The sequence below is a fragment of the Pelodiscus sinensis genome, chromosome 1 (assembly GCF_049634645.1).
Source record: "Pelodiscus sinensis isolate JC-2024 chromosome 1, ASM4963464v1, whole genome shotgun sequence".
In the NCBI taxonomy this organism is placed as follows: Eukaryota; Metazoa; Chordata; order Testudines; family Trionychidae; genus Pelodiscus; species Pelodiscus sinensis.
The window spans coordinates 80,770,551-80,795,778 of record NC_134711.1 but is presented as its reverse complement, the minus strand read 5'-3'; the positions used below and the strand labels follow the sequence as shown (position 1 = coordinate 80,795,778).

Below are 25,228 nucleotides of genomic sequence, written 5' to 3'. Positions count from 1 at the left end.
TAGTTGAGCCCGGGCCCAGGGAAGGCCAATGGCTCAATTTTCAGTGTTACTTTCAGCTACATTTATTTAAAAACATAATACAATAATGAAAGCATAATTCCAGCTTTACCTTCAGCCTGCCAGTCAGCATCCTCAACAGTAGAGCTGCTGCCACTCGTGTACATATTGTTTGAAAACTAGAGTAAACTCTGAGCAAATTAATGTGATGCAGCATGTATTGAAAATGTAACTAATGATGTCTATCAACTTGCTTGTGCTAGGGAGGTGTAGAGAAACAGGGAGGGTAAAGTTTTATCTTTTATTGCACCAGTTTATGATTTTGCTGTGACATGCTCTATGTAAGGTGGACTAGAATGTTTCTTATTTTGATTCTCCATGTTCCTGGAGACTTAAATATTTTTTTCTTTAGTTGCATCTTTTCAGTCCTAAGGTAGTTAACATATATTTCAAGGTGAGAGAGGAGACATTAGGGTGAAGTTGTTAGGGTATAATAAGCCATAAATTCAGTCTCTCTCTTCAGCTGATGATTTTCATTGTCTAAATTATGAATTTAAGCTCCGAGGCTCACTTTGAAAGTACAGGCAGTCCCCGGGTTACGTACAAGATAGGGACTGTAGGTTTGTTCTTAAGTTGAATCTGTATGTAAGTCGGAACTGGCGTCCAGATTCAGCCGCTGCTGAAACTGACCGCCAGTTCTGACTTACATACAGAATCAACTTAAGAACCCCAAGCGTCCCCAAGTCAGCTGCTGCTGAAACTGATCAGCAGCTGATTCCAGGAAGCCCGGGGCAGAGCAACTCTGCCTCGGGCTTCCTGTAGTCAGCGCTGGTCAGTTTCAGCAGCACCTAAATCAGGACACCTGGGGCAGAGCAGCTGGGGTGCTGCTGGGTTGCTCCAGTAGCGCCTGTGCTGCCCCGCTGCCCGAGCCCCTCCGCGGCTTTGCTCCGCGTCTTCCTGGTCTGCAGACCAGGGAGACACGGAGAAAGCCCCGGAGTACACGGGCGGCAGGACTGCGAGGTCCCGCAGTCTGTGTACTCCGGGGCAGCCCCGTTCGTAACTGCGGATCCGACATAAGTCGGATCCGCGTAAGTTGGGGACTGCCTGTACTCAGTTCCCACTAATTTTGAATAATTATTCAAATCCTGTAGAGAGGCTTTGGATGACTCCCTCCCAATCCTACCCAAACAAATGTATTTCTAATTAAGAATATAAGAACAAGCCATACTGGGTCACACTAAAGGTCTATCTAACCCAGTGTCCTGTCTTCTGACAGTGGCCAATGCCAGGAGCCGTGCCCCAGAGAGAATGAACAGAACAGGTAACCCTGAGGTAGTCCTTCCTTGTCACCCATTCCCAGCCTCTGACAGTGTTAGGGACACCATTCCTACCCACCCTTCCTTAAACCTGTTTTTAGAGGAACTGAGGAAAAGGCAGCGGTAAGTGCTAGGTAATTACTACCTAGCAAGCAAACATCTGCACACATACACCTATTAAGGAAGCGTAGGGGCTCACGGTCAAACTTGCTCTCAATTGCGAGGATTCGTATCCAGGGCACTGCTGCAGGACCAAGGACCTCTGCTCCTGGCATTATGCACAGGGGCAGGGAAATTCCCCAGTCAATGGTGCCGCAAGGAGAATGGACAGGGGCAAGGCAGACCTGTGCGGAAGGGTGGAGGGGGAGCGGGCAGACTCAGATGCAGTAAGCGCCGGCGAGAGCTGGAGACGCGGGCAGGGCGGAGAGACAGAGCTGGTGTCCCTGTGCTCAAAGCGCGGGGGAGGAAGCGGGGGGGGGGGTGTTAAAAACGCTTTTTCGCCAGCAGCAGCAGCTGGTCCCAGCAACCCGGCTCGTGGGACAGGGGGCTGCTGCCCTTGTCCTGGCTGCCTCGCACTCTCGGGGCGCTGGTCCCCGGGCCTTACACGTGGCAGACGCGCCCCTCGCTCCGGGCGGGACTCTGCGGGGGGCCGGCCGTGCTGCTGCTCCCGGCGCGCCTCGCACGAGAGGGAGCAGGCAGGCAACTGCTGCCGGCCGGTGGGCTGCCCGCGGCGCGGACCCAGGAGCGGAGGCAGCCACGGCGGCTCCGCTTGTTGCAGTGCTCTGGGCGGGGCTGCCCCCCGGGAAAAGGGCTGGAAGCCCGGCTCTGAGGTCGCTGCTTCAGCTCCCCCTCCCCCCCCCCCCCCGGCAGAGGCGCCCCCGCCTGGCAGGGCTGGGAGGAGCCCAGAGCCGGGCTGCTGGGTCCTGGTGACAGCCCCGCTGCTGCAGCTTGGGGATGAGCCCCGGGGCGGGCCCCTTCCGGCGCTGAGGGGCCCGGGCGGCACCATGAGGATCAAGTTCAGCAGCCTCGCTCTGTTTGCGGTCCTCCTGGGCGTTTTACGTTTCAGCTTCCTGGTGGCGGCCCTCGGGACCGACTTCTGGTACATCATCGACGCCTCCCCGCTGGAGCGCAACAAAGCCACGGGGGAAGCCGGCAGGGGGGCAGCCCAGGCGCGCCCCTTTGCTCCGCGTCTTCCTGGTCTGCAGACCAGGGAGACGCGGAGCAGCTTTTCTTGCCGGGGAGTACACGGGCGGCGGGACCACACGGTCCCGCAGTCCGTGTTCGTAACTGCAGATCCGACATAAGTCGGATCCGCGTAAGTCGGGGACTGCCTGTATGGTGCAGGTTTCTTCTGAGGAAGTGCACTGATGGGTCAGGTTTATAGTGATCAGTTTGTGAAAAGTGTTCACCCACAGGTTATACGATATTTTTTCTTTTATCATCTTCCTGTGTGAGTTCATTCAGGAGCAAAGTAATAGTTGTTGGAGCATTTAGTGCACCATATGTTGTAGGAGGCATGCATAGGACCCATGGATCTTGAAAGGTGTTTTGCAGGATGCTGATCATTGCTGCAATGGAAACAGGTCTGCAGATTTTGCCTCCATTCTGGCAGGGTCTCTGTCACTTTGAGTTGGTGTAGCCTCTCCTGTTTTTGCTGCTGCTGAGCTTGGAGAGTTGGCAAGTTGATTGAAGGCCAGAAGAGGGGGTTCAGGAAAGATGAGAAGGATGTCCCCATCAAGTATGGATTTTAGTTGTTTAATTATACCCCATATGGTTTCTTGTGTGAGGAAGTAGATGAAAACTATGCAATTGGAAGGTGTTTTTATGTCTGTACTGTAGCAAATTCTCTCAGGGTATTGCAGACTGTTAATTTTTAGTTCTTTAAAAAGAAACCAACTTTTCCAACCTAATGCCACTTTTAATGTAAACAGAATAATTTTAATTCTAACATTTCAAATACAAAATTATTTTCTCTGGGTCTTGTTTTATGGGAAGTAGTAGTAGTGGCTGAACTAGATTAATTGTTCCTATTTGTACTGTGCTCTGCAGATGTGCAGTAAGTGAACAACTTCATTAACTGAACTTTTTTGTTCCTTTTAAATAGGCAAGATAACAGCATATCATTAGTAAAAGCCTGCTGGAATGAACTTTTTACGCTTGGTCTTGCACAGTGTTCACAAGTGATGAATGTGGCAACTATATTAACTGCATTTGTTAATCACCTGCATGGTAGCTTACAGCAAGGTAAGATGCATCCTGGCATTTTCAGGGTGTAGGTATGTGGGGGGTGGTGTTAATTAACAGCATGAGTCCATCAAAAATGTGGAAAATTTTAGCAAATCTACAGAAGTCAGTCACATTTAGTAATAATAAAAACTGTATTTCGGTGTGTTTCTTTCCTTTTCATTTTCCCTCCTTCCAGAAAATGTATATACAAATAATTGCTCTGATTAAAAATTCAACACTCAATAGGATATGCTGAACAGCCACAAGTTAAATATGTGCAGTCTAAATTGACTTGTATCCTGCATTCAGTCTTCAGACTTTGTGTAAATTGTTTTGGGGGTTATGCTGTTTTGTATCGTAAAAAGCAAGACTAAATTCTGAGTTTCCATAGAATTGAGATTTTTACAAACTAAATAAACTTTAGTGTGTGTGGCTTATATGATTTGAGAAATGAAAGAGTAATAAGTCTCAAGTTTTTTAACCGTGAGGGTAATAAATTATTGGAACAATTTATGAATGGTTGTGGCTGCTTCTCTATCACTGGAAATTTTAAAATCAAGATTGGATGTTTTTCAAGAAGATACATACTCTAATTCAAACCCTACTGGTGTTGATTTAAAGAATCAATTAATACATGGATATCCAACGGTTTGTGATATGCAGAAGGTCAGACTATCACAATGATCCCTTCTGGCCTTAAAAGTCTATTACTGTCCAAATCCCATTATGGCAAATCATGTAAAATATGCTCCTAAAACTAGAAGCAGATTATAGTGAAAGAAACTTTTAACATATTAGCTGGAATCTTATTTTGATTATTCATGCACCTAGAAACTTATTTTCTTTAGTTGCTTCTCTTCAATGCTAACTTTAAAAGGTGCTTGAATTCGACTGAAAGGTATTATGTTGATGGGAAAGGTTATAATATTTTTCTCCTTTGTGAATTGGGTCAGTGGAGCCCCATTGTAGGTATTATAACAGCTCATGATCCATGGAGCTATGCTACTCAGGGCTCTCTCTATTCAGAACTGCTAAATAATTGTACCCAGTCATTTTTTAAAATTTAATACACCCACATCCACAGTAATCCTTGTAAATGTGTGCGCACGCCAGGCGCGGGGGAATTCCTTCTCAATGTCGGCTGAATGAAAACTAATTATGGTGGCTGCAAAAGGGTACAGCAGATGTGGGCAATAATTGATGATGGGGAAGTCACACCAAGAATTTGGAAAGTGGTCAAGGGCTGCACTTTTCCTTTATATTAATGGAGGAAATGCAGGGTCTGGAATGGAGGTTGGATGAAGAAGGGAGTTTAGGGTAAGGGATTGGGATCAAGAGGGGATGGGGGGTCTAGAAGGGAGTTGGGTGAAGGAGGTGGTTGTGACCTGGGGCAGGGAATTGGGGTGCAGAGTCTGGGAGGGGGTATGGGTGCAGAAAGGGGTATGGGTGCAGGAGGGGAGCTGAGTGTTTGGGTTATGTGGGGTATGGGTGTAGGAGTGGGGCAGAGGCTTGTAGGGAGGGAGGATCTGGGGCGTCAGAGGCAGGCTCTGGCCAGGAGACTTACCTGGGTGATACCTAGCCAGCAGCCCAGTAGGTTTCTCAGGGAGGCTTCCACAACTCATGCACCGGCTTCAGGGCCCATGTGTGTCTATGAATAACTGCAAGCCTGAGAAGAGGGAAAAGAGATACTTCGCACGCTGCCTATTCTTCAAATAGGCAGCTCCAATTGTCTGGTTGTGCTGGGGTGGGGGCAGCCTCTTCTCCTCTCCCCAGAGCTTGAATCTGTTCATAGACAAACAGGGCCCTGCAGCTGCTTATCTGAGCAGCGTGCAGAGGCAGGTGAAGCTCCTCGCTGGCCTGCGGGCCAAATCCAGCCCATGAGTCTTATTTTGCCTAGTCCTGGGGTATAGAATGCCAAAGTTAAAGCTCAATGATAGGTGTGAGCTATCCTCCTTCATTCCTGGTGGTAACCCTACAGCCTGACAGTATAAAGTCAATGAAGAAAACCCAGAGAAGAGCACCAACCATGATTAAAGATGTAGAAAACATGACCTATAAACATAATAGTTTTTAAGTTCATATAAGGTTGGTGTAAAGAGGAGGGTAGTAAATTGTTCTCCTTATCCACTGAAGACAGACAAGAAGCAATGGACTTTAATCTGTCTCCCTCTGGATGCAATTTAACAATAGAAAAAACTTCCTAATTGCAAGGGTAGTTAAGCACTGGATACCTAAGGAGGTATGGAAGTCTTTAAAATCAGGTTAGACAAACACCTGTTAAGAATGGTCTATATCAGTATTTTGCAACAGGTTCATAGACTGGTGCTGGTCTCTGAGATTTCCCTGACATGTCTTAGGAAGCCACGAGCTGGTCTCTGGTATCAAAAAGCTTTAGAAACACGGATCTAGACAATACCTACTTCCAGGGTTTGATGAACCGTGGCGAAAGCCGCTCACCAGCCCTGCTCTGCGCATGCGCAAGAGCCGCATTGCGCATGCGCGTGCCACCGGTAAACGGGTAACCCGGGCTGAAATCTATTCGCCACGGGCTAGTAGATTCAATAGATTGTCGAGCCCTGCCTACTTCTGTTTTAGGGCTTAAGGCTGCACTAGAAGACCTACTTTGGTCCCTCCTTGTCTTACATATCTGTGATTCTATGAGGAGTCTATGGTAATTATGTAACTGCTGATACTTTTAGCAGAAACATCAAGCTAATTGTCATTTGGGGACATATTAGCAGATACTGGGGTGGTATGCAGTGAAGCTGCTAGTTCTTATCATGGATTACTGCAAGTGGAAAATAAGAAATTTAAAACTCCTTACCCCTGCTTAAGGTAAGATAAATGTGCATCTGCAATAAAAGCGCCTTATGTCTCTTCTGGATACAAGAATAGCTTTCATGTTTTGCAGTGTTCCAAAAACTGTGGCTACATCTACATTGCACTTTCTTGCACAAGAACATATGCAAATGAGGCACAATGATGATTATCGCTGCACCTCATTTGCATACTTAATGAGCCACTATTTTTGTGCAAGGGGCTTTTGCTCAAGAAGGAGCAGTCTACACTGCTCCTTCTTGAGCAAACCCCCTCTTGCTCAAGAGCCGTTCTGCCTGAAAATAAACAGCAGAATGGCTCTTGCGCAAGTGGGGTTTTTTGTGCAAGAAGGAGCAGTGTAGACTGCTCCTTCTTGTGCAAAAGCCCTTTGTACAAAAATGGCAGCTCATTAAGTAGGCAAATGAGGTGCAGCGATATTCATCATTGCGCCTCATTTGCATATGTTCTTGCGCAAGAGAGCACAATGTAGATGTAACCTGTGTGTCTCTGTGCAGCTTCCAAAACTTCTAGCTTTACCAGGACAAGTATTACAACATAGTTACCTATTGTCAGTATAGAAATCTCATATTCTAGTGGATTGTACTCCAAGTGGAACCCCCTCTTACACCATGTAATCCAATAAGTAGGGGCCTACCAACTTCACAACTATGCAAAAGACATCACAAACCATGAAATCTGTCCTTTGTGTGCTTTTACCCTACACTATACAGATTTCAAAGAGGAGACCAGTGTTTCTCAAATTGGGGGTCCTGACCCAAAAGGGAGTCTCAGGGGAATCACAAGTTTATTTTAGGAGAGTCACAGTGTTGCTACTCATACTTCTATGCTGACTACAGAGCTGGACAACTGAAGCACGGTAGTTGTAATGTTGGCCGGGTGCCCATCTCTGAAGGCAGCACTCTGCCTGCAGCAGTGCAGAAGTAAGGGTAGTAATACCATACCCATGTCACCCTTACTACTGTACTGCTGCTTTCAGAGCTGGGTGGCTGGAGATTAGCAGCTGCTGACTAAGGGCCCAGCTCTGCAGGAAGTAGCACGGGGGAAGGGTGGCAATACCATATAATGCCATATTTACTGCTGCTGCTGGTCTCTATGTCTTCAGAGCTTGATTTTTGGCCAGCAGCCACCACTCTCCAGCTGCCCAACTCTGAGGCAACTCTACTGCCAGCAGATGTACAGAAGTAAGGGTAGCAATACCACAACCTCCAAACAATAACCTTGTGACATCCCACACACACATACGCAACTTTTTTGGGGGTTACTTCTAAAATTACACCACCACAAAATTTCAGAATTAAATATCTGAAATCATAAAGTTTACCACTTTTAAAATTCCAAGACTGTGGAATTCACCAAAATGGACATAACTCCATCTCCACAAAAGGTGAAAATCTTATGTCAGTGTAGTTAGGACAGATACTGCATCTCTTATATCCGCTTCCTTGTCAGTTTCTGGGCAAGATCTGTGAAATTAACAAGAGTGCTCCTACTGACCTTGAGGTGGTTGGACCCTGCTTCCAGTTGGAAGCCAGGGTGAGATATTCAGGGGACTTCACTCTGTTCCGGGCTAGTAGCCAGGGTGAGAAGCCAGGTGAGCCATGAAATTGACATGGTTGCTTAGTTCCTGGTGGAAGAGGTGGGGGGTTAAGGAGCCAGGACAGGTGGACTTCAGCCATGGGTGGCTTTTCCCCGTTCCTGATGGGGGAAACTCATATCCCTAAATGGAGCAAGATTCTCTATCCAGATCTTGAATGCTTTGTGTGTCTTCACCTAGCAGCTTGGTGTGGATTCCTAAAAATTGACTCATCTGACTTTTTAAAAGTGAAAAATAACCATTCTACTATCCAAGAACCATTTCCCAATGCAGTCAAGTATTTAAAATGCTAGTTTAGGAATACAGCTAAGACAGGCCTGGGACATATCCTCTTATAGATGTTGATTCTAATACATTCATGTCCTAAAATGGAAGAAGTGCTCTTTAATAGATTTGCTACTGCTAACACTTCTGTGATGAGTGAGTATGGCACATGACGTATGGAGTACATCTGCAGAGGCATGATACATTCAGGGAATTCCTTTTACTCATATGTCGTCTTCCCCATTCCACCTCTGATCATTGGACTCTTTAGTAGGATTATTAGACTAATCATGAAGGGTGGGTGGGTATGTAAATAAATAAACATATGTATTAATTGGCTTGTAGTTTTTCCTTTAAAAAAAGAATATGGATTCATATTACCAGCTGTATGAATCATTTAGAAATCAGGCACACATTTATCCAGAAAAGTCATTCTGCAATTTTTTGTACTGATCTAGATAAGCTGTCTACAGATAGAGGAAAGCTAGTGATGGAACATATCTTCAAGCTGCAAGAGTTCTGTAACAGTATGGTTAAGCTTTGCCTCGATGGGTATGAATATGCTTATTTGAAAGCAATTGTCCTCTTCAGTCCTGGTATGTAATTATTTTTAATACTAAAATTTTGTTCTTTTTCTGCGACAATTGGGATCTGAGTATTTATATTGCATTTAAAAGTTCTCTTTTCCAAAATCCAAGCTTTCAGCTAAGGTGTGGGGGGAGAGTGATTTTTCTATGTACGTTCATGCATTTCTGACACTTTAGTTCTATAGCTGCAAGAAATTTGTGAACCTGTTTTTATTTTAATTAGGGGATAAGTTGAAATCTTAAGGTTGTCCTCCATCTTCCAGTCTAACAAAGATTCCAACTACACTGAGAATTTTAGACATTTCTCCCAAAGTTGCTATAGCACCAATGCAGGTTAGCAATTGCTAGCAATGCTAGAAGTGATTAGGCAGACATACCACAAATGTTTTTTTACCATTATTTTCTCTGATTCTGCTCCTTAAGAATCAGTTGGAGGCGGGGAGAGACTGGAAGACGGGAAGACTTAGGAACCCGCTCCCCTGGCTGTTGGGGGGTGATATCAGATAAGTAGGTGGGGGAGCAGGCAGGACTAGGAGATTGGGACAGAAAGCCTTTGGAGGAGGGATATTGAGAGAGGATTTGGAGCTATAAAGATCAGATGAGGAGTTATGAATAGGAGGCGAGGTGCAAAGGTGCAAAGCCAAGCATTCAAAAGTTAGAAAATGCCAGAACCATTGTTGCCTGTGTGACTTTGATTCAGCTGCCTGTTTCTTATGCATTATGACAGTCTAATCCCGTGGTCACCAACCAGTAGATCGTGAGCTACCGGTAGATCTCAGGGGCTCTAAGAGTAGCTCTTGAGCCCTCTCTGAACTGCGCACCTGCGCAGTACATTTACATTAGATTTCCTCATTTGAGGAGCAGCTACTCACTGAGCAACAACACAGGTGAGTAGCTGCGAGGAATGGTGGGAGCTGGGAGGTTGGGAGGGCTGAAACACCCCAGCCAGCTGACTGTGGCTTTCACAGCTGGAGCTAGGCGCAGCCTCCCTGGGCTGAGCGCAGGGCAGCCAGGCTGGAGGGAAGAGAAGCAGCTGCCCAGCCAGCTGGCCATGGCGCTCAGCCAGCGTGCACCATGCTCCACGCTCCACGTGGGCTGGCGCAGAGGAGGGGCTGCCTGGCCTGCTGGCTGTGGCGTTCAGCTCAGAGGAGGCTTTCCTCCGTGGCTGGTGTAGGGAACTCCCTGCCCCCAATCTTGTTCCCTCTCCTCTGCCCCAAACTTGTCCCCCGCCCTCCTGGCCCCCTGTTCCCTCTCCCTTGCCCCCCTGACCCCGCTGCAGAAACCTGCCCCTCCCCCCCGGCAGAAACTTGTCCCCCGGCACCCTGCCCCCCCTGCAGAAACCAGTTCCTTCTGGCACCCTGTCTCATACTACAGAAACCTGTCCCCCTGCTCCCCTCTGCAGAAACCTGTCCCCCCCAGCACCCTGTCCCCTGCTGCAGAAACCTGTCCTGGCACCCTGCCCCCTCTTCCCTGCCCCCACTGGCATCCTGTTCCCTGCTCCAGAACCCACTAGCACTCCTCCCCAGTACTGTATCCCCTGCTCCCAAATGACTTTTCTATGGGTCAGTGACCCCTGACTCAAGGCAGGTTCCCTGCCATTCTCATAAATAAAGACAATGCAGAAACTTTTTGTGTTTAACATAGTATTCTATTTAAAAATGAAGCCTGGCCAACAAACCCCCAATTGGGGCCAAGCCCCCATCTGGCCACAACCACTCCTACACTCCCCCTTCCTCAGACCCTAGATCTGAGCCTATCAAACACTGGAACCTCATGCCCTCAGCCCCTCACATACCCCAACCCAAATTCCTGCACCCTCACATCCACAAGCCTGTGGCTTGCTTAGTATCCCAACACTGCCCAGCCTGGAGCCCCCTCCCCGAGCCAATGTCCCCTTCTCCACCTCCTCCTGCATCCAGATTTCCTCCCAGAGCTTGTACCTCTCACCCTTTCCCACACCCAAATCCCTCATTCCCACCCCAGAGCCTACACATCCTGTCTCAACACAGCAAGGGTCCAGCTAGACTGCAGGAGTTTTTCAGGATTCTGGAGATATCCCAGAAAAACTCTTCTGTATCCAGGGTTGCGTTTGTTCTTCCGCTTTTTTAGTGGAAGAGCAAACAGGCTCTTTTGGTCACCCCTATATTCCTCTTTTCCAAAAGAAGGTTTTTTTTTCTGACATTTGGTCCAATGTAGACAGGCCAAATGTTGGAAAACCCTCTTCCTAAAGAATAATAATAATAAAAAAAAAATAAGCAGCAGTATAAGGATTGGGGATAGCAAGTGATGGAGAGGAGGAGAATAGAGAGGGCGGGGCTTCAAGGAAGGGGCGGGGCAGTAGATCTTGGCTTGGTCTGTCATTTAAAAAGTGATCTTGGGTGTAAAAAGTTTGGAGACCACTGATCTAATCATATGATCACATATGATTATTTCCACAGGACTCCTTCCCATTCAGTGCACAGGGTGGACCTGCTATGGGAATGATTTGATGTTATACATAAAGGAGGCTGTTGTCTGTACAACTCCTGCCTCATTTGTTGTGGAAGTTGGAAGGGGTGCAGTGAATAAAGCAGGGAAAGCAGGGATAGAGAGGATAGTTTCATGGTTAAGGATGTTGAATGCTATCTTAGAGAATGAGCTTATATCCCTGCCTCTGCTCCAGTGTGATGGCAGGCATGTCGCTTAACCAAACTTTTCATTGTTTATCACTAATTACGTGTTCCTTATTTACTGAAGGCCCAAAATGAAACCAAGGGCCCTGATTTGTGGAAATACTGATCACTCTCAGCTGCCACAGAAGTCAGCAGAAGGTGTTATTTGAATAAGGTCTTTGAAGGTGTTCTGCTATATAATGCATTGAAAAATCAGGCCCTAAGTACATCAAATGGGCATTCAAAATTAGTGGATAATTCTGACCTTAATAATTCTGTTCCTCAGTTCCCCATGTGCAAAATGGGAGAGGGGTAATACCACTCTCTAATCTTGAAGGGAGGTTATGAAATTAAATTAATGTTTGTGAAATACTCAGATATTAGTGATTAGAAACACAGAAAACTTAATGAAGAAATAAATAATACTATGTTCAAAGCCAGGATTTGAATAGTGTGCAGTAAATAATTGGGAAGGGGGCGAGGGGAAGCAGCACACATTGAAAAAAGTAAGATAAAATATTGAGTATCATGGTCTATCACAGGGGTTCCCAAACTTTTTGACACGGGGACCGGTAAATCCATTCATGAACTTTTGGAGGACCAGTAATATTCATTTGCATATTTGCATATTCATTAATCAAATGATTGATATTCAAATAAGTTGTTTCTGGCCCCAAAGCCCCCAGTGTCAGCTTTAGCAAAGCTTTTGATATGGTCACCCACAATATTCTTGCCATCAAGTTAAAGAATATGGATTGGGTAAATGGAGTGTAAGATGGACAGAAAACTGGTTAGACCAGGGTTTCCCAAACTTTTTACTTTAGTTGGAACCCTTTTTTTTTCAGTACTGTTTTTTGCATCCTAAAAATATAAACACATAAAAAACAAACTGAGAAAATACCAGACATATAACACGTCTGATATTTTCTCATTAGGTACATTTTATTATTACTAGATGTATCAGTTTGTAGTTTCGAATTGCCTGGCTGCTAAATGTGCTCAGGCTGCATGAGTGTGTCTACCATCCAGCCAGTTCGCAACTACTCAAGGGGATGGGGGTCAGGGACACAATAGAATCCCCAGGCCGGACTCACTCATGCTTTCCGGGCGGGGGGGGAGCGCCCCGAAATCTACATATGACGGGGTCAGTCCCGCTCCTCCCCCCGCTGTGCCTCTGATCCAGCCCTGCTTCCGGCTGCCGCTTTTCGCCCCCCCCCCGCCCCCCCCACACATCTTCCCAGGCCAGCTCCCTACCCCTAACCTCGCGACCCCTAGGAGTCCTGCTTCTGCTGCCCCCCCAGTCTCTCCTGGCCAGCTCCGATGCCCCAGGCAAGCCTTGCTTCCGGCAGCAGCTTCTCCCCTACTCCTCCTCCCGATCTCCTGGCCAGCTCTTCTTCCGCTGGCTGCCCCCCACCCCAAATCTCCAAAGCCCACCCCGATTCCCATGTCTAGTGCTGCTTCCAGTGGCCGGCTCCCCTCCTCCTCCTTCTCCCCCCCCCCCCCCCCCCCAAAGCTACGCCTCTGCCGGGAGCCGGAACATTAGGCTGCAGGTTATGCCCAGGCCAGCCAAGGGCTTGGCATACCCGGTGCCACACAGGCACTCGGGGAGCCCGGAACACCCTGGCAACTACACTGAGGCCTGGTATTTTTTTCCTGCGGCCCGGTACCGGGCTGTGGCCCATAGTTTAGGAAACGCTGGTCTATCATATTTACTGTTTGACGCATGTGGACCCTGTGAATGTAATGTGTGATCATGTAACGCTGTGATTAAACACTGTCTCATGCTACATATACACCCAAGGACCAAATTAACCTTAATTCTGGCTTTCCTAACTTTTGAGCACTTGACTTTGCTACCTTACCATTTTTTAATGTAGTCTTTTGTGTGTAATTTGATTTACACAAAGATATGATCTCTTGACCCCAAGATTTTCATCCATTGTTTACAGATCCAAAGATTTATAATAAAAAAGAAAACAACAAAAATTGCTATAAGGAAACATGATCTGCCAGGTATTTTTCTGTATTTAGAGCAGTTTTTTACTCAGGGGTATTTGCTGAGCAAGTCTGCTATCTATTCATTTGTCTTATAAATCTTATAAAAGCAACAATAACAAATATGTCGTCTTATTGCTCTACCTTTCCTGAAACTGATATCCAATAGTGGTGAATTTTAAAAAGTCACTAAATCACCTTGGTACCACTCTGTCAGTAGTATCATTTTAGCATCTATGCTAATAGCATAATAATTTGTATCCTATGCATGTTATTTCAGTAGATTGTGAACCTTGAGGAATAGAAGGCAACTGCTGTGTAGCCTTTACTATGTGTGCTGTATCCATGGACAATAAAAATATAGCGGTTATATCTGTTTCATACAGCACTTCATTATATATTGTTTAAACACTGGGAATTAATCATTCATCACTTGGACTGGAAAATGTTCTAGTTTCATGTTAAGGTTTTTTCCATTGTCTTCAGCCTAACGCATTCAACACCAGGGGTGGGTAATAATTTTTTATGTGGGGGCAGCACTCCCAAGATTTTAGGAAGCGGTTGAGGGCCGCTCTCTTTCATTATATTAATGGTGTGGGGTCTGGGATCGAGGTTGGGTGCAGAAGGGAGCTTGGGGTAAGGGATTGGGGTGCAGGAGAAGGTCTGATTTTGGGTTAGAGGCAGTGGTGACCTAGGACAGGGGACTGGAGTGCAGGGTTTTGGGATGTGGCCTACGGTAGGAGGGGATTGTGATCTTGGGCAGGAGATTGGGGTGCCAGATAAGGGAGGGGTATATGAGTGCAAGAGGGTGGTAAAAGGTTTGGACATATGGAGTAGTGGGCCAGAGGGTTGGGAAGGAAGCGGCTGGGGTGCCAGAGGCAGGCTCTGGCCAGAAGACTTACCAGCCAGCAGTCCAACAAGCCTGCCTACCGAGCTAAAGGTTTCTGCCTGCCTGACCATGTGCTTGAGTGCGTAACTGAGCAGGAGGAGAGGAGGGTTGTGCTTTGTGGCTGCCTGTTGTTCAAACAGGCAGTTCCCATTGTCCAATTTCTGGCTAGAAACTGGACAGTGGGATTATGCTGGAGCAGGAGCAGCATCTAAATCTTCCCCCCATTTCTTCCAGGCTCATAAAGAGAAAGTACCCCACAGCTGCATTTCTGAGCAGTGTGTGGGGCTGCAGGGCAACCAGAGGAGCCTGTCCTGGGCTCTCCACTGCCACTGCAGGCTGGATCAGGTGACTTGGTGGGCTGGATGCAGCCTGCTGGCTGTATTTTGCCCAGGCCTGCCCAACACTAGGTACACACATGAATGAGAACTGGAATACCGAGTTCAGCAGCAAGAACTAGGAAACGAACAGGAAGTAATAAGCAGGAAGGCCCCTCACTAACTGCCTACATACACCATGATACTATGCCTCTACATTCATCATGACATTACTTAAACAGAATCCCAGTGTGTAGAAGTCACATGCCTCGGCATGGAAGCTTTTCAAACAGCAGATGGCAATTATGGGATGCGCACAGTTTCCTAAAGCCCAAAGCTCCTTCGGCTGTAGAAATAAATTACCCTCTCCCTTCAACTTCCACAATCTGCCATCCAGAACAATGACAGACACAAATTCTTCTTTTATCTAATCTTATACATGCACATCTAGTTGTAAATAGTTTAATTGTTTGTGTTAGGTTTAAGCTAAAAGGTTTGACAGGCTTTTTTTTACTTGTTAGTTTTTATATATATATTAGGTGTCTTGGGTCTAGCTCACAATGGAATGCCCATCTGAAAGAATGGGATTTTAAAGAGATTCCTCTTACCTCACAAAGTGCAGTGCTTGAGGTAGACATGAAAAGGTTCCAAAATACCATAAGACTCCATTTTAGAATCTGCTATTACAAAACTTTGATAGTGCAAGAGTATGATAGACCTTCCAGCTTCATCTACACTGCCAGTTTTTTCAGCAGAAAATATGCTTATGAGGGACTCATTAGCAGAGCTTGACAAACCGTGACTAAATCTACTCACCAGCCCCGCACTGCGCATGCACAAGACCTGCATTGCGCATGCACACACCGCTGGTGAACAGGGTGACTGGCTGAAATCTCACCCCGGGCGAGTAGATTCACTGATCTGTCGAGCCCTGCTCATTAGCATAAGTCGTGATCTCATTAGCATATTTCCTGCCGTTTCTTCTTGTGCAAAACCCTGTTTTGCGCAAAAACAACCCAATTCACAGTGCTTCTTTTTGCACAAAAAGAAACGGCAGGAAATATGCTGATGAAATCGTGACTTATGCTAATGAGTCGCTCATTAGCATATTTTCTAATGGCAGTGTAGACAAAGCCTCCCAGACACAAGTAATGTGGACAATAAGCCTTCCTTAGTGCTAATGCTTACCATAAAATCCCAGGCTCATGAAACACATTCCTTCAGCTAAAGACCCGAATTCTTCTGATGAAGCCAAAGAAGGTACATATTGTGCCGTGTTCATTCTAAAAAAACTATACTGTGAGAGAAAGATGTACTCTGGTGAGGATTCTGTGGTGCATGTGCTGCAGGTTGCCATATGGAACAGCAATCATTGGATCCAGGGTTCCTGCCCTTTTCAGTATTAGTGCTATAGATTTCCTGGAACTGAGAAAACTGGTGTTTTTCCAGTCTGCTGCAGCTCTGCCTCTAAGTGAACATAATTTCAACCATACATGTAATGCATCCTTTGGAGCTTTTGGTTCTGGGGCTGTATGATGATATGATGATGGAAGATGAACATTGTCTCCTCTCTCTCCTCCCCAAAGAAGCCTTCTGCAAAGAAGGTGAAAGGCTCCTAGCAAATCTAGAGCTAGTGTAGTGTTATTGTAACGTGGGCACATAGGGTACGTCTACACTACAGGCTTATTTCAAAATAAGCTCTTCCTGAAGAAATTCTCAGAAATAGCTTATTTCACAATGGCATGTCTATACTACAGGGAAGCATCAAAATTAGTCTGAGGCAAGGTCCCCTATTGTGGATGCACTTACCTCAGTTTAGAGCCCCAGGAGGCAATGTGGAGTAATTACTTTGAATCTCCCTGGGTTGGTGCTATTTTGAAATAGGCGTTATTTCTCGTGGAATGAGGTTTACAAATGTTGGAATAAGCCGTCCGTTATTTCAATAATGGAATTGCTGTGTTATTTTGGAATAATGGCCATTTTTCCAAAATAATGCTGCTGTGTAGACACAACCATAGATACCAAATTGCTAGACTTTTGGCCAGATAGGATGTTTTGTTCTGGTCAAGAACTGTTAATTGGACCCAAAACAAGGAATTCCTTGATTTATACCAGAAAGACTAGGGGGTTTCCAGAAATTCTCTGGTGGCTTCTCTTGATATCATGGACACAATAACCAGCTCTTTGGCTATGATTGAAGAGTAGCTGTAGTGTTGAAGAGATTTTTTTGGACTCAGGAATGGTGGTACCAGCAAACAGACACAATTTGGGAAGCTCTTTTGTCTTTAGAAGTGAGAAAAGGTGTTATTTTCTGCCTCAGTAATTTCAGCTACTGGTGGCATTGCATGTAAGCAGCAAGTTTGAAGATGTGACTGAGAACCTTGAGTGAATTTTGGGTAACCCAGTTCTCATCCTTCTTTCTCTTCCCCATAGGTTTGCCAGGTGTCTGGTATTGACCCGGACAGTCCGGTATTTTCGCCTCCTGTCCGGTGTAAAAAAAAAAAACCCTGAAAATACCGGACACCTAAAATGTCCGGTATTTTCTGGCTCCCCCCTCCCCTGCCAGGCAAAAATACTAGACACCAGGAAACCCTATGACATACTCAACAACGAGGCTCAGGCCCCTCTCTCCCCCCAGATGCTCCCCTATCCCTCCGCTTACCTGTTTCCACGGGCTGTAACAGAAAAACAAAATGGCCGCCAGCAAAAAAAAAGCCGCCTCTTAAAGGGGCCATGCTGATTTTTTTTCCCCTCCCTCAACAACTTTGGTCTCCCCTTTTTTTTTCCTTAACAGAAGATTTTCCCCTTTTTTTTGGAGGGGGAGTGTTCGGTATTTTTTGTTAAACCATCTGGCAACCCTACTTCCCCAGTCTTGTAGGATTCTTTGTTCTAATATTTATAGGTATGATAGGCCATTTCCTCATGCAGTTAAGTCCTAAAGATCAGTGAAAGGGGTCCTTCTGGGTTTTTTTTTATCCCTCTATTGAAAAAATAGTAGTAGAAAAGGACATGTTGGAAACAGAAGTCACTCTGAGAGAAAAGTGTCAAAAAGAAAGAAGTTTCAAAAGTGAAGGCCTACCCCTATTCTGAGCTTCTTATATTGAACAGATACTGAAGGAAAGTAAAATTGCCTGTTTCCTCTAGGGAGCAAATCCTTGCTTTAGAACTTCCAGACTGATTTGTATCCTTGATATTTAATATGATTGCTTCTACATATAGATAAGACCCATGAGAAGTACCTGATGAGAGGTGTGCCAGTCACAACTAATATGAAGTATTGCCCTCATGTTTTCATCAAGTGCTTGATGGTATCTGCAACTTATGTGATTCATCAAAGTCTTCCTCAGGGCACAACTGGCTCATAAGAGCCTCGTTTTACAAAGCAATAGTTCATGTCAAGTGGTAGACTTGCTTCTCTATCCAAAAATTATTCATTCACCCACTCTGTGTTGATGTATCTTGTGCTTACACAGCAACAAAGTGATACAAAAATCCATCAAGGCCTTTACTTGGCATCATGACTGCTAGGTTTTAGCACAGGATGTTTTGTCCATGTCTGAAGAGATCAAGCGATTGGGAGTCTGGAAAACATTTCACTAAGAAGTCTAAATTGTCGAATGGAACAGGTTTTAAAAGTTTGTTCAAATGTCAAAGCCTTGCCACAGTTTCCTGTGTTTCCAGTTATTTCTCCTGACACTTGTGTGTCATAAGTGTCTCTGGTAGTCTTAATCCAATCAAATTGTGTAGTTGATATTTCTGTGCCTTCAGTGTCTCTGAGCTAACTGACCTAGTGGGATGGCAGCTTCAGTGGGAATGTATTACAGTGTGCCCTTATCTGAAATGTGTGTGGCAGCTATATGGAATTCAGTTCTTCCATTCACAAATGGCTTTTCTTTCCACATGGTATCAAGAATACACAGTAGTATCAGCAGGGTAGTGCTTTAGTTATTGTTAAACTAGCAGAATTCCTCGGCCTGCTTTTTAGGGAGTTCATTACTAGCTAACCACCTGTCATTGGGCTCTGAAAGTAATGTCATGAAGAGAAAAAAATAATTTATTTCCAGCAGTAACTTGCTTTCAAAACATGTTGCCTCTACACAACCACACTTGACCTTCCCTTGTGCACCTTACTTTGGAACCATGCTTTATATATGGTATATGGAGTTAAGAAATTGAGGGATTGTTAGACAGGACAGGATGTTTATATAACTGATCTATAAAATACTGGGTTTGAGGGAATCGTAAAACCTTCCAAATGAATCTAAACCCAATGGCATCTGATTACGTGTGTCAGGTTCAGGCTGAGTATAAAAACAACTTGATCTTTAAAAAAAAAAGTTAAAAAACAATGAGTGACCCTGTAGTACCTTAGGGTATGTCTACACTACAAAGTTAATTCGAACTAACGGACGTTAGTTCGAATTAACTTTGATAGGCGCTACACTAGTGCTCCGCTAGTTCGAACTTAATTCGAACTAGCGGAGCGCTTAGTTCGAACTAGGTAAACCTCATTGTACGAGGACTAAGCCTAGTTCGAACTTACTAGTTCGAATTAAGGGGTGTGTAGCCCCTTAATTCGAATTAGTGAGAGGCTAGCCCTCCCCAGATTTCCCTGGTGGCCACTCTGGCCAACACCAGGGAAACTCTATTGCCCCCCTCCTGGCCCTGGCCCCCTTAAAGGGGCACGGGCTGGCTACGATGCCCATGCCAGGTGCAAGCCTGCCAGCACCCAGCCAGCAGACCCTGCACCTGGCACGGCTCGAGCCAGCCACCCGATGCCCCCCAGCCCTCCCCCTCTTCCCGGGACCAGGCTGGCGGCTCCCGGGAGCTTGCCCAGGACCGCAAGAGGCGGGCACCCGCCTGGTCCAGTGCAGACATCATGGACCTCGTCCACGACCTCCGCACTAGGCACAGGAAAGCGGCCGTCTAGGGCAAGAGAGCTGCCAGCCTGGCCACCCAGGAGCAGGTTTGCATGAAAATCAAGGTGGTCCACTGAGACCCCCGACCCTGAGCCCTGATCTTAGAATGGCCGTACTGGGTCAGACCAAAGGTCCATCTAGCCCAGTAGCCTGTCTGCCGACAGCGGCCAACCCTAGGGACCCTGGAGGGGATGGACCAAAGACAGTGACCAAGCCATTTGTCTCGTGCCATCCCTCTCCAGCCTTCCACAAACCTTGGGCAGGGACACCACTCCTACCCCCTGGCTAATACCACTCCATGGACCCAACCTCCATGAATTGATCTCACTTCTCTTTAAACTCTGTTCTAGTTGTAGCCTTCACAGCCTCCTGCAGCAAGGAGTTCCACAGGTTGACTATTTGCTTTGTGACGAAGAACTTTCTGTTATTAGTTTGAAGCCTGCTACCCATTCCTTTCCTTTGGTGTCCTCTAGTCCTTTTATTATGGGAACTAATGCAGAACTTTTCTGTGTGCACCCTCTCTACCCCACTAGTGCTTTTATAGACCTCTATCATATCCCCCCTCAGTCTCCTCTTTTCTAAGCTGAAAAGTCTCAGTCTCTTTAGCCTCTCTTCATATGGGACCTGTTCCAAACCTCTCATCATTGTAGTTGCCCTCCCCTCTCTCACCCTCTCTCTTCCCCTCTCCCACCTCCTTTTCCCAGTCTCCCCCAGTTTTGTTCAATAAAGAGAGATTCTATTTTTGAACACAATTGTCCTTTATTTTGTACATCAGAAAGGGGGGCTAGGGAGGGGTAAGTGGAAGGAGGTGAGGGAGGAATGGGGTACGAGCCCCCGATGGGGAGGACTGGGCTGGCTCTGCAGGCTTCTGGGGGTGGAACCTCTCCTGCAGCCCCCCAATTGCCCCTTCTCCCCAGATGGCAGCCTGCGGCAAGTGCAGCCGGTCTGATGGCCGAGTGCTGTGATGTGCCCAGTGTGGGTCCTCCAGGCAATCCAAGCCAGGACTGCTTTGCAAGTGGGGCACCCCTGAGAACTGTCTGTCCAGGGTGGGGGTCGGGTCCCTTTAAGCACAGCTCTCAGCTAGCCTGAGACAGCAGCTCCACGCTCTAAGTTCTACTCTGATGCCCTGCCGGCACTGCTTCCGGCCATCCTTAACCTCTGTTCAGGGTCCACTCAATGTGGACATGCTAGTTCGAATTAGCAAAACGCTAATTCGAACTAGTTTTTAGGTCTAGCTGTGCTAATTCGAATTATATTAGTTCGAATTAACTAATTCGAACTAAGTTAGTTCAAATTAGCGCCGTAGTGTAGACATACCCCTTGAGATTAACAAAAAAAAATTGATTCGCTTAATTCATGTCTGATCACCTCTTTCTGTCAGTGAGGACAGAGCAGTGGTAAAATGCGTGCACTACTCATGCTGGCTAATGTCGCCTCTCGCTCCACAGCGCACACTGCACAGTAAGACAACAGTGGGTGACAGGAGCAGGGTGTGTAGCCCTACTGACTATATAGGCAGGAAATAGCTGCATACAAATTACAGGCACAGGGTGAGGGGGTGCAGGAAACCTCCTGCATGCCATGCTAATACAACAAGGCATCAACACTGACTCAGGTTTAGGGGGAAACCAGCTACCCTTCATGTGTGTAGAGTTGAATTAGAATGGCTAGTTGACTTGAGAGGAATTGGTCTTCAGGAGGGGGAGTGGGTCTGAGTAGATAATTAGCTCTGTTAGTTCCTGAGAAGAAGTAAAGTAAACCGAGTCTGGTGTGGCAGACTCCATGTAGTGTTTAAGTGCACAACTAACCAATGAATTGTCAACATATTAGAATAATGTTATGTTCTTTATCAATGCAGAAATAAGACTAGATCAAATGTGAATAAGATTATGTAAATAATTTTAGATATGGCAAGAACTGCATTTGCTTGGATTCCTAGAGCAGTTTAATATATTTATCTGAGCAACTCAAATAGATCTCCAACATTTAAGAAAAGAATCCTAATAAGAGGAGATGACCAACCTCAAAATTGTCAGAAAACCAGACATTGCTACAGTAGCAAAAGAATTAATAGGATGACTGTACCAGATGGGCTTTGTTTTTGTTTTGTGCATCTTATCCAGAACAGGTATAACAATATACATTGTTTCAGATCATCCGGGTCTAGAAAATGTGATACAGATTGAAAAGTTTCAAGAAAAGGCTTACATGGAATTTCAAGACTATGTAACAAAAGCATATCCAGATGATACCTACAGGTACGTAAACTATATACATTACATGCTTGATTTATCTTTTTTTTCCCTTCAGAGTGTCCATTACCTTAATTTGTGAAGTAGTTTGTTTTAAGAAATGTGAGAATCAATTATGTGAAAAGTGTTGACAAACTTTAATCCCACTTTTAGTCACTGTATGTATAAAATAACTTGCTGCAGTTTACATGTAAAAGTTAAACTTTATGCAGTTGTATCTAATTTTTTTTAATCGTACATACCTGTCACTTTGAAACCAGATCTTCCATTTGTTTTCTTTTGCTTGCTGCAGTTCCCTCAAACCATCAATTTTTAAACGAGTTGTACCACCTGCATATATTGAAATGCCTATTAAAATCTTTGTGCTACTGTCACATATATGGCTGGTTATGAATTAAATACTGGCTTAATTTAAAACGTGATCAGTCTTTCATGCCTATAAAAACAATACTAGACTTCCTAAGAACTGGGTTTTTATTGAACCATGATCAAAAATGTATTCCTTTATGTCAGGGGTTCCCAAACTTTTTGACACGGGGACCAGTAAATCCATTCATGAGCTTTTGGAGGACCGGTAACAGTCATTTGCATATTCGCATATTCATTAAGCAGCTGATGGATATTCAACTAATTTGTTTCTGGTCCTCCCAAAGCCCCCAGTGCAAGCTTTAGCAAAGCTTTTGATACGGTCACCCACAATATTCTTGCCAGCAAGTTAAGGGAATATGGATTGTATAAGTAGACTGTAAGATGAATAGAAAGCTGGCTAGACCAGGGTTTCCCAAACTTTTTACTTTAATTGGAACCCGTTTTTTTTTCAATACTGTTTTTTGCAGCCCAAAAATATAAGCACATATAAAAAAGGAATTAAAAATGAATAAATGTTCAGTGTTTCACCCAGCTGCATCCTCCGCCCAGCCTGGGCCAGGGCTTGGGGGCCCGGTGCCACATGGGCACTCCAAGAGGCGGGAGCAGGAGCAGATTGGGGGTAGGGTATCTGGCTAGGTGGGAAGGTGCAAGGAGGGGTAGGGTTGCCAGGTGTCCAGTTTTGTACCGGACAGTGCGGTATTTGAGGGTTCTGTCTGGGAAACAAATTGAGAAAATACCGGACATATAAAATGTCCAGTATTTTCTAATTAGGTAAGTTTTATTATTATTAGATGTATCAGTCTGTAGCTGTGAACTGCCTGGCTGGTAGATGTGTTCATGCTGCGTGAGTGTGTCTACCAGCCAGGCACTTCGCAACTACTCGAGGGAGAGTATGGGTGGGGGAGGGCAAAATGAAATCCCTGGGGCCGGACTCACTCGTATGCCCGGGTCAGTACTCTTCCCACTGGCTGATTCACTTCCCTCCCTTCCCCCCCTACTTCTCCTCCCAATCTCCCCTGGCCAGCCCCGCTGCCCCCGTCCAGCCCTGCTTCCGGTGGCTGGTTCTCCCGTCCTTCTCCTCATGATCTCCCCTGGCCAGCCCACTGCCCCTGGCCAGCCCTGCTTCAGGCGTCTGGTTCTCCAGTCCTCCTCCTCCCAATCTCCCCCGGCCAGCCGCCCCAGCTAGCCCTGCTTCTGCCGCCTGCCCCGATCTCCGCCCACTGCCCCCAGTCCTGCTTCCACCGGCCGGCCACCCACCCGCCTGCCCCGATCTCTGCCGGACAGCCCCGCTGCCCCCAACTCTGCTTCCGCCAGCCAGCTGGCTGCCCCCAATCTCCGCTAGACAGCCCCGCTGCCCCCAACTCTGCTTCCCGGCGGCCGGTTTCCCCCACACACGCACCTCTTCCCAGCCCATCCCGCTCCGCTCCCCTCCCGGCAGCCACGCTGTACCAGGCTATGGCCCATAGTTTGGGAAATGCTGCTTTATCTGTTTTTTCTTACTCATAACTATGGAGAACATCAAAAGGAAGCCTTGCTTTGCCTATTAAGGTGTCATGCTCTTTTGCCAAACCTGTTTTTCAGGCTGTCTAGGCTGCTTCTCCGATTGCCTGCTCTCAGACTGATGAGTGCTAACATCACAGAAGAGTTGTTCTTTGCAGGACTGATTGGAAATGTTCAGATTGACAGCATCATTCCATATATCCTAAGAATGGAGACGGCAGACTATAACTCTCAGATCATTGGTCATTCTGTGTAAATGTGGAAAACATGGATTCTATACCAAGGTGATGTACATCACCAAGGCAGTCATGGCATACTGTCTCCAAGAGATAGCAAATAAGCCTTCCCCAGCAACTTTTAAAAATTCAAAGAAGGCTAAAAGTCCTCCTTTCTAGTACATTTGGGAAATGCTTCAGTGTGTCCTGAAGGATGCAGGATGATTTCCTTTTTTCACCTGGTTTTCAAGGACTTGTAAATTATCTGGCATTTAATGAAAATCAAGAATTATCCATCTTATTTTTGTAGATAGATGAACCTGGAATATTGTTTATGAAACCCAAAATGAATAGGAAAATAAAGACTGCGGAAGAAGAGCATTGACTGAACTAAGGTGTCACTACTTAATTTTAGGGAAAAAATAAATTAACTTTCTACTCTGAGTTGTGTTTTCAGTGTTTTGCTATAATTCATTCTCATTGATTTTTATGGAACATGAAGGTCAAAAATCCTAAAAAGGCAAAAAGATAACAATTGAAATGAGACCATTGTAATTGAATTCATTTTTTCTTTCAGCTACTTTGAAAAGAGCTGAAATTCTTGTTTTATAAAGCAGTTGGTACCATACAAAAGACAGGGAAATCAAAGAAAGCATGCACATTTATATATATATATATATATATATATATATATATATATATATATATATATATATATTCTGTTAATACCTCAATGCAGCTGATCATAGTGAATCTCTATTATTGGCAATGAGATTAATGCTATTCTGGATGTGGAGGAGTTAATATGTCCTAGTGTTGTATATTGGTAGTTACCAGCTATTTGTATTATGCATTGGGAAACTGAGTAGAATAAACTATTTTCCAAAATAGTTTATTACTCTATCAGATTTCTTTTGTATTTTTCTAACTAATTAAGTTTTTAGTACTGATTGAGTCTAGAGCACGGGTTGTTTTATGACTGATGGGCCATCAGTCTTCTATTTATAATAACCTGAGGCCCCATAATTGGAGTTCTTCTGTTCTCTCCAACACATTCCTTCCCTCCGTTTATTCAAGAATAAATAGTTTTCCCTTCTCGTAATATAAATCCATGCTTCTGATCAGGAGCTGGAAGAGGGGGGGCTGGGTTTTCTTAGTGGTAATTGTAAACAATAAAACAGACAAATAAAGGCATTGTTTTTATTTTTATATTCATTTGTTCATTAACCAGCATTTATTTTATCTGTTGCAGTTATCATTGCACTTTGATGTCTTATGGGCTTTTTTAAGGAACAGTGCTTG

General features: G+C 45.4%; 1 protein-coding gene and 1 long non-coding RNA gene across 10 annotated transcripts in view; one reads left to right on the top strand and one right to left on the bottom strand.

Annotated features, from left to right (window-relative positions):
* Window positions 1–5,204, bottom strand: part of LOC112545005 (uncharacterized) — a 48,733-nt gene extending 43,529 nt beyond the window's left edge. The window contains exon 1 of the long non-coding RNA XR_012905176.1: window positions 5,104–5,204. This is a non-coding gene — a long non-coding RNA (uncharacterized LOC112545005). The remainder of the gene's footprint in view (window positions 1–5,103) is intronic.
* The window catches only part of NR2C1 (nuclear receptor subfamily 2 group C member 1), a 114,897-nt gene extending 90,081 nt beyond the window's left edge, over window positions 1–24,816 (top strand). For all 9 annotated transcript variants that reach the window (XM_075933450.1, XM_075933426.1, XM_075933460.1 and 6 more), the window contains 4 exons: window positions 3,418–3,557; window positions 8,694–8,831; window positions 21,743–21,848; window positions 23,793–24,816. In XM_075933450.1, the coding sequence (XP_075789565.1) occupies window positions 3,418–3,557; window positions 8,694–8,831; window positions 21,743–21,848; window positions 23,793–23,967 (559 nt within the window). In that variant the 3' untranslated portion in view covers window positions 23,968–24,816. The remainder of the gene's footprint in view (window positions 1–3,417; window positions 3,558–8,693; window positions 8,832–21,742; window positions 21,849–23,792) is intronic.
* The last annotated feature ends 412 nt before the right edge of the window (window positions 24,817–25,228 follow it).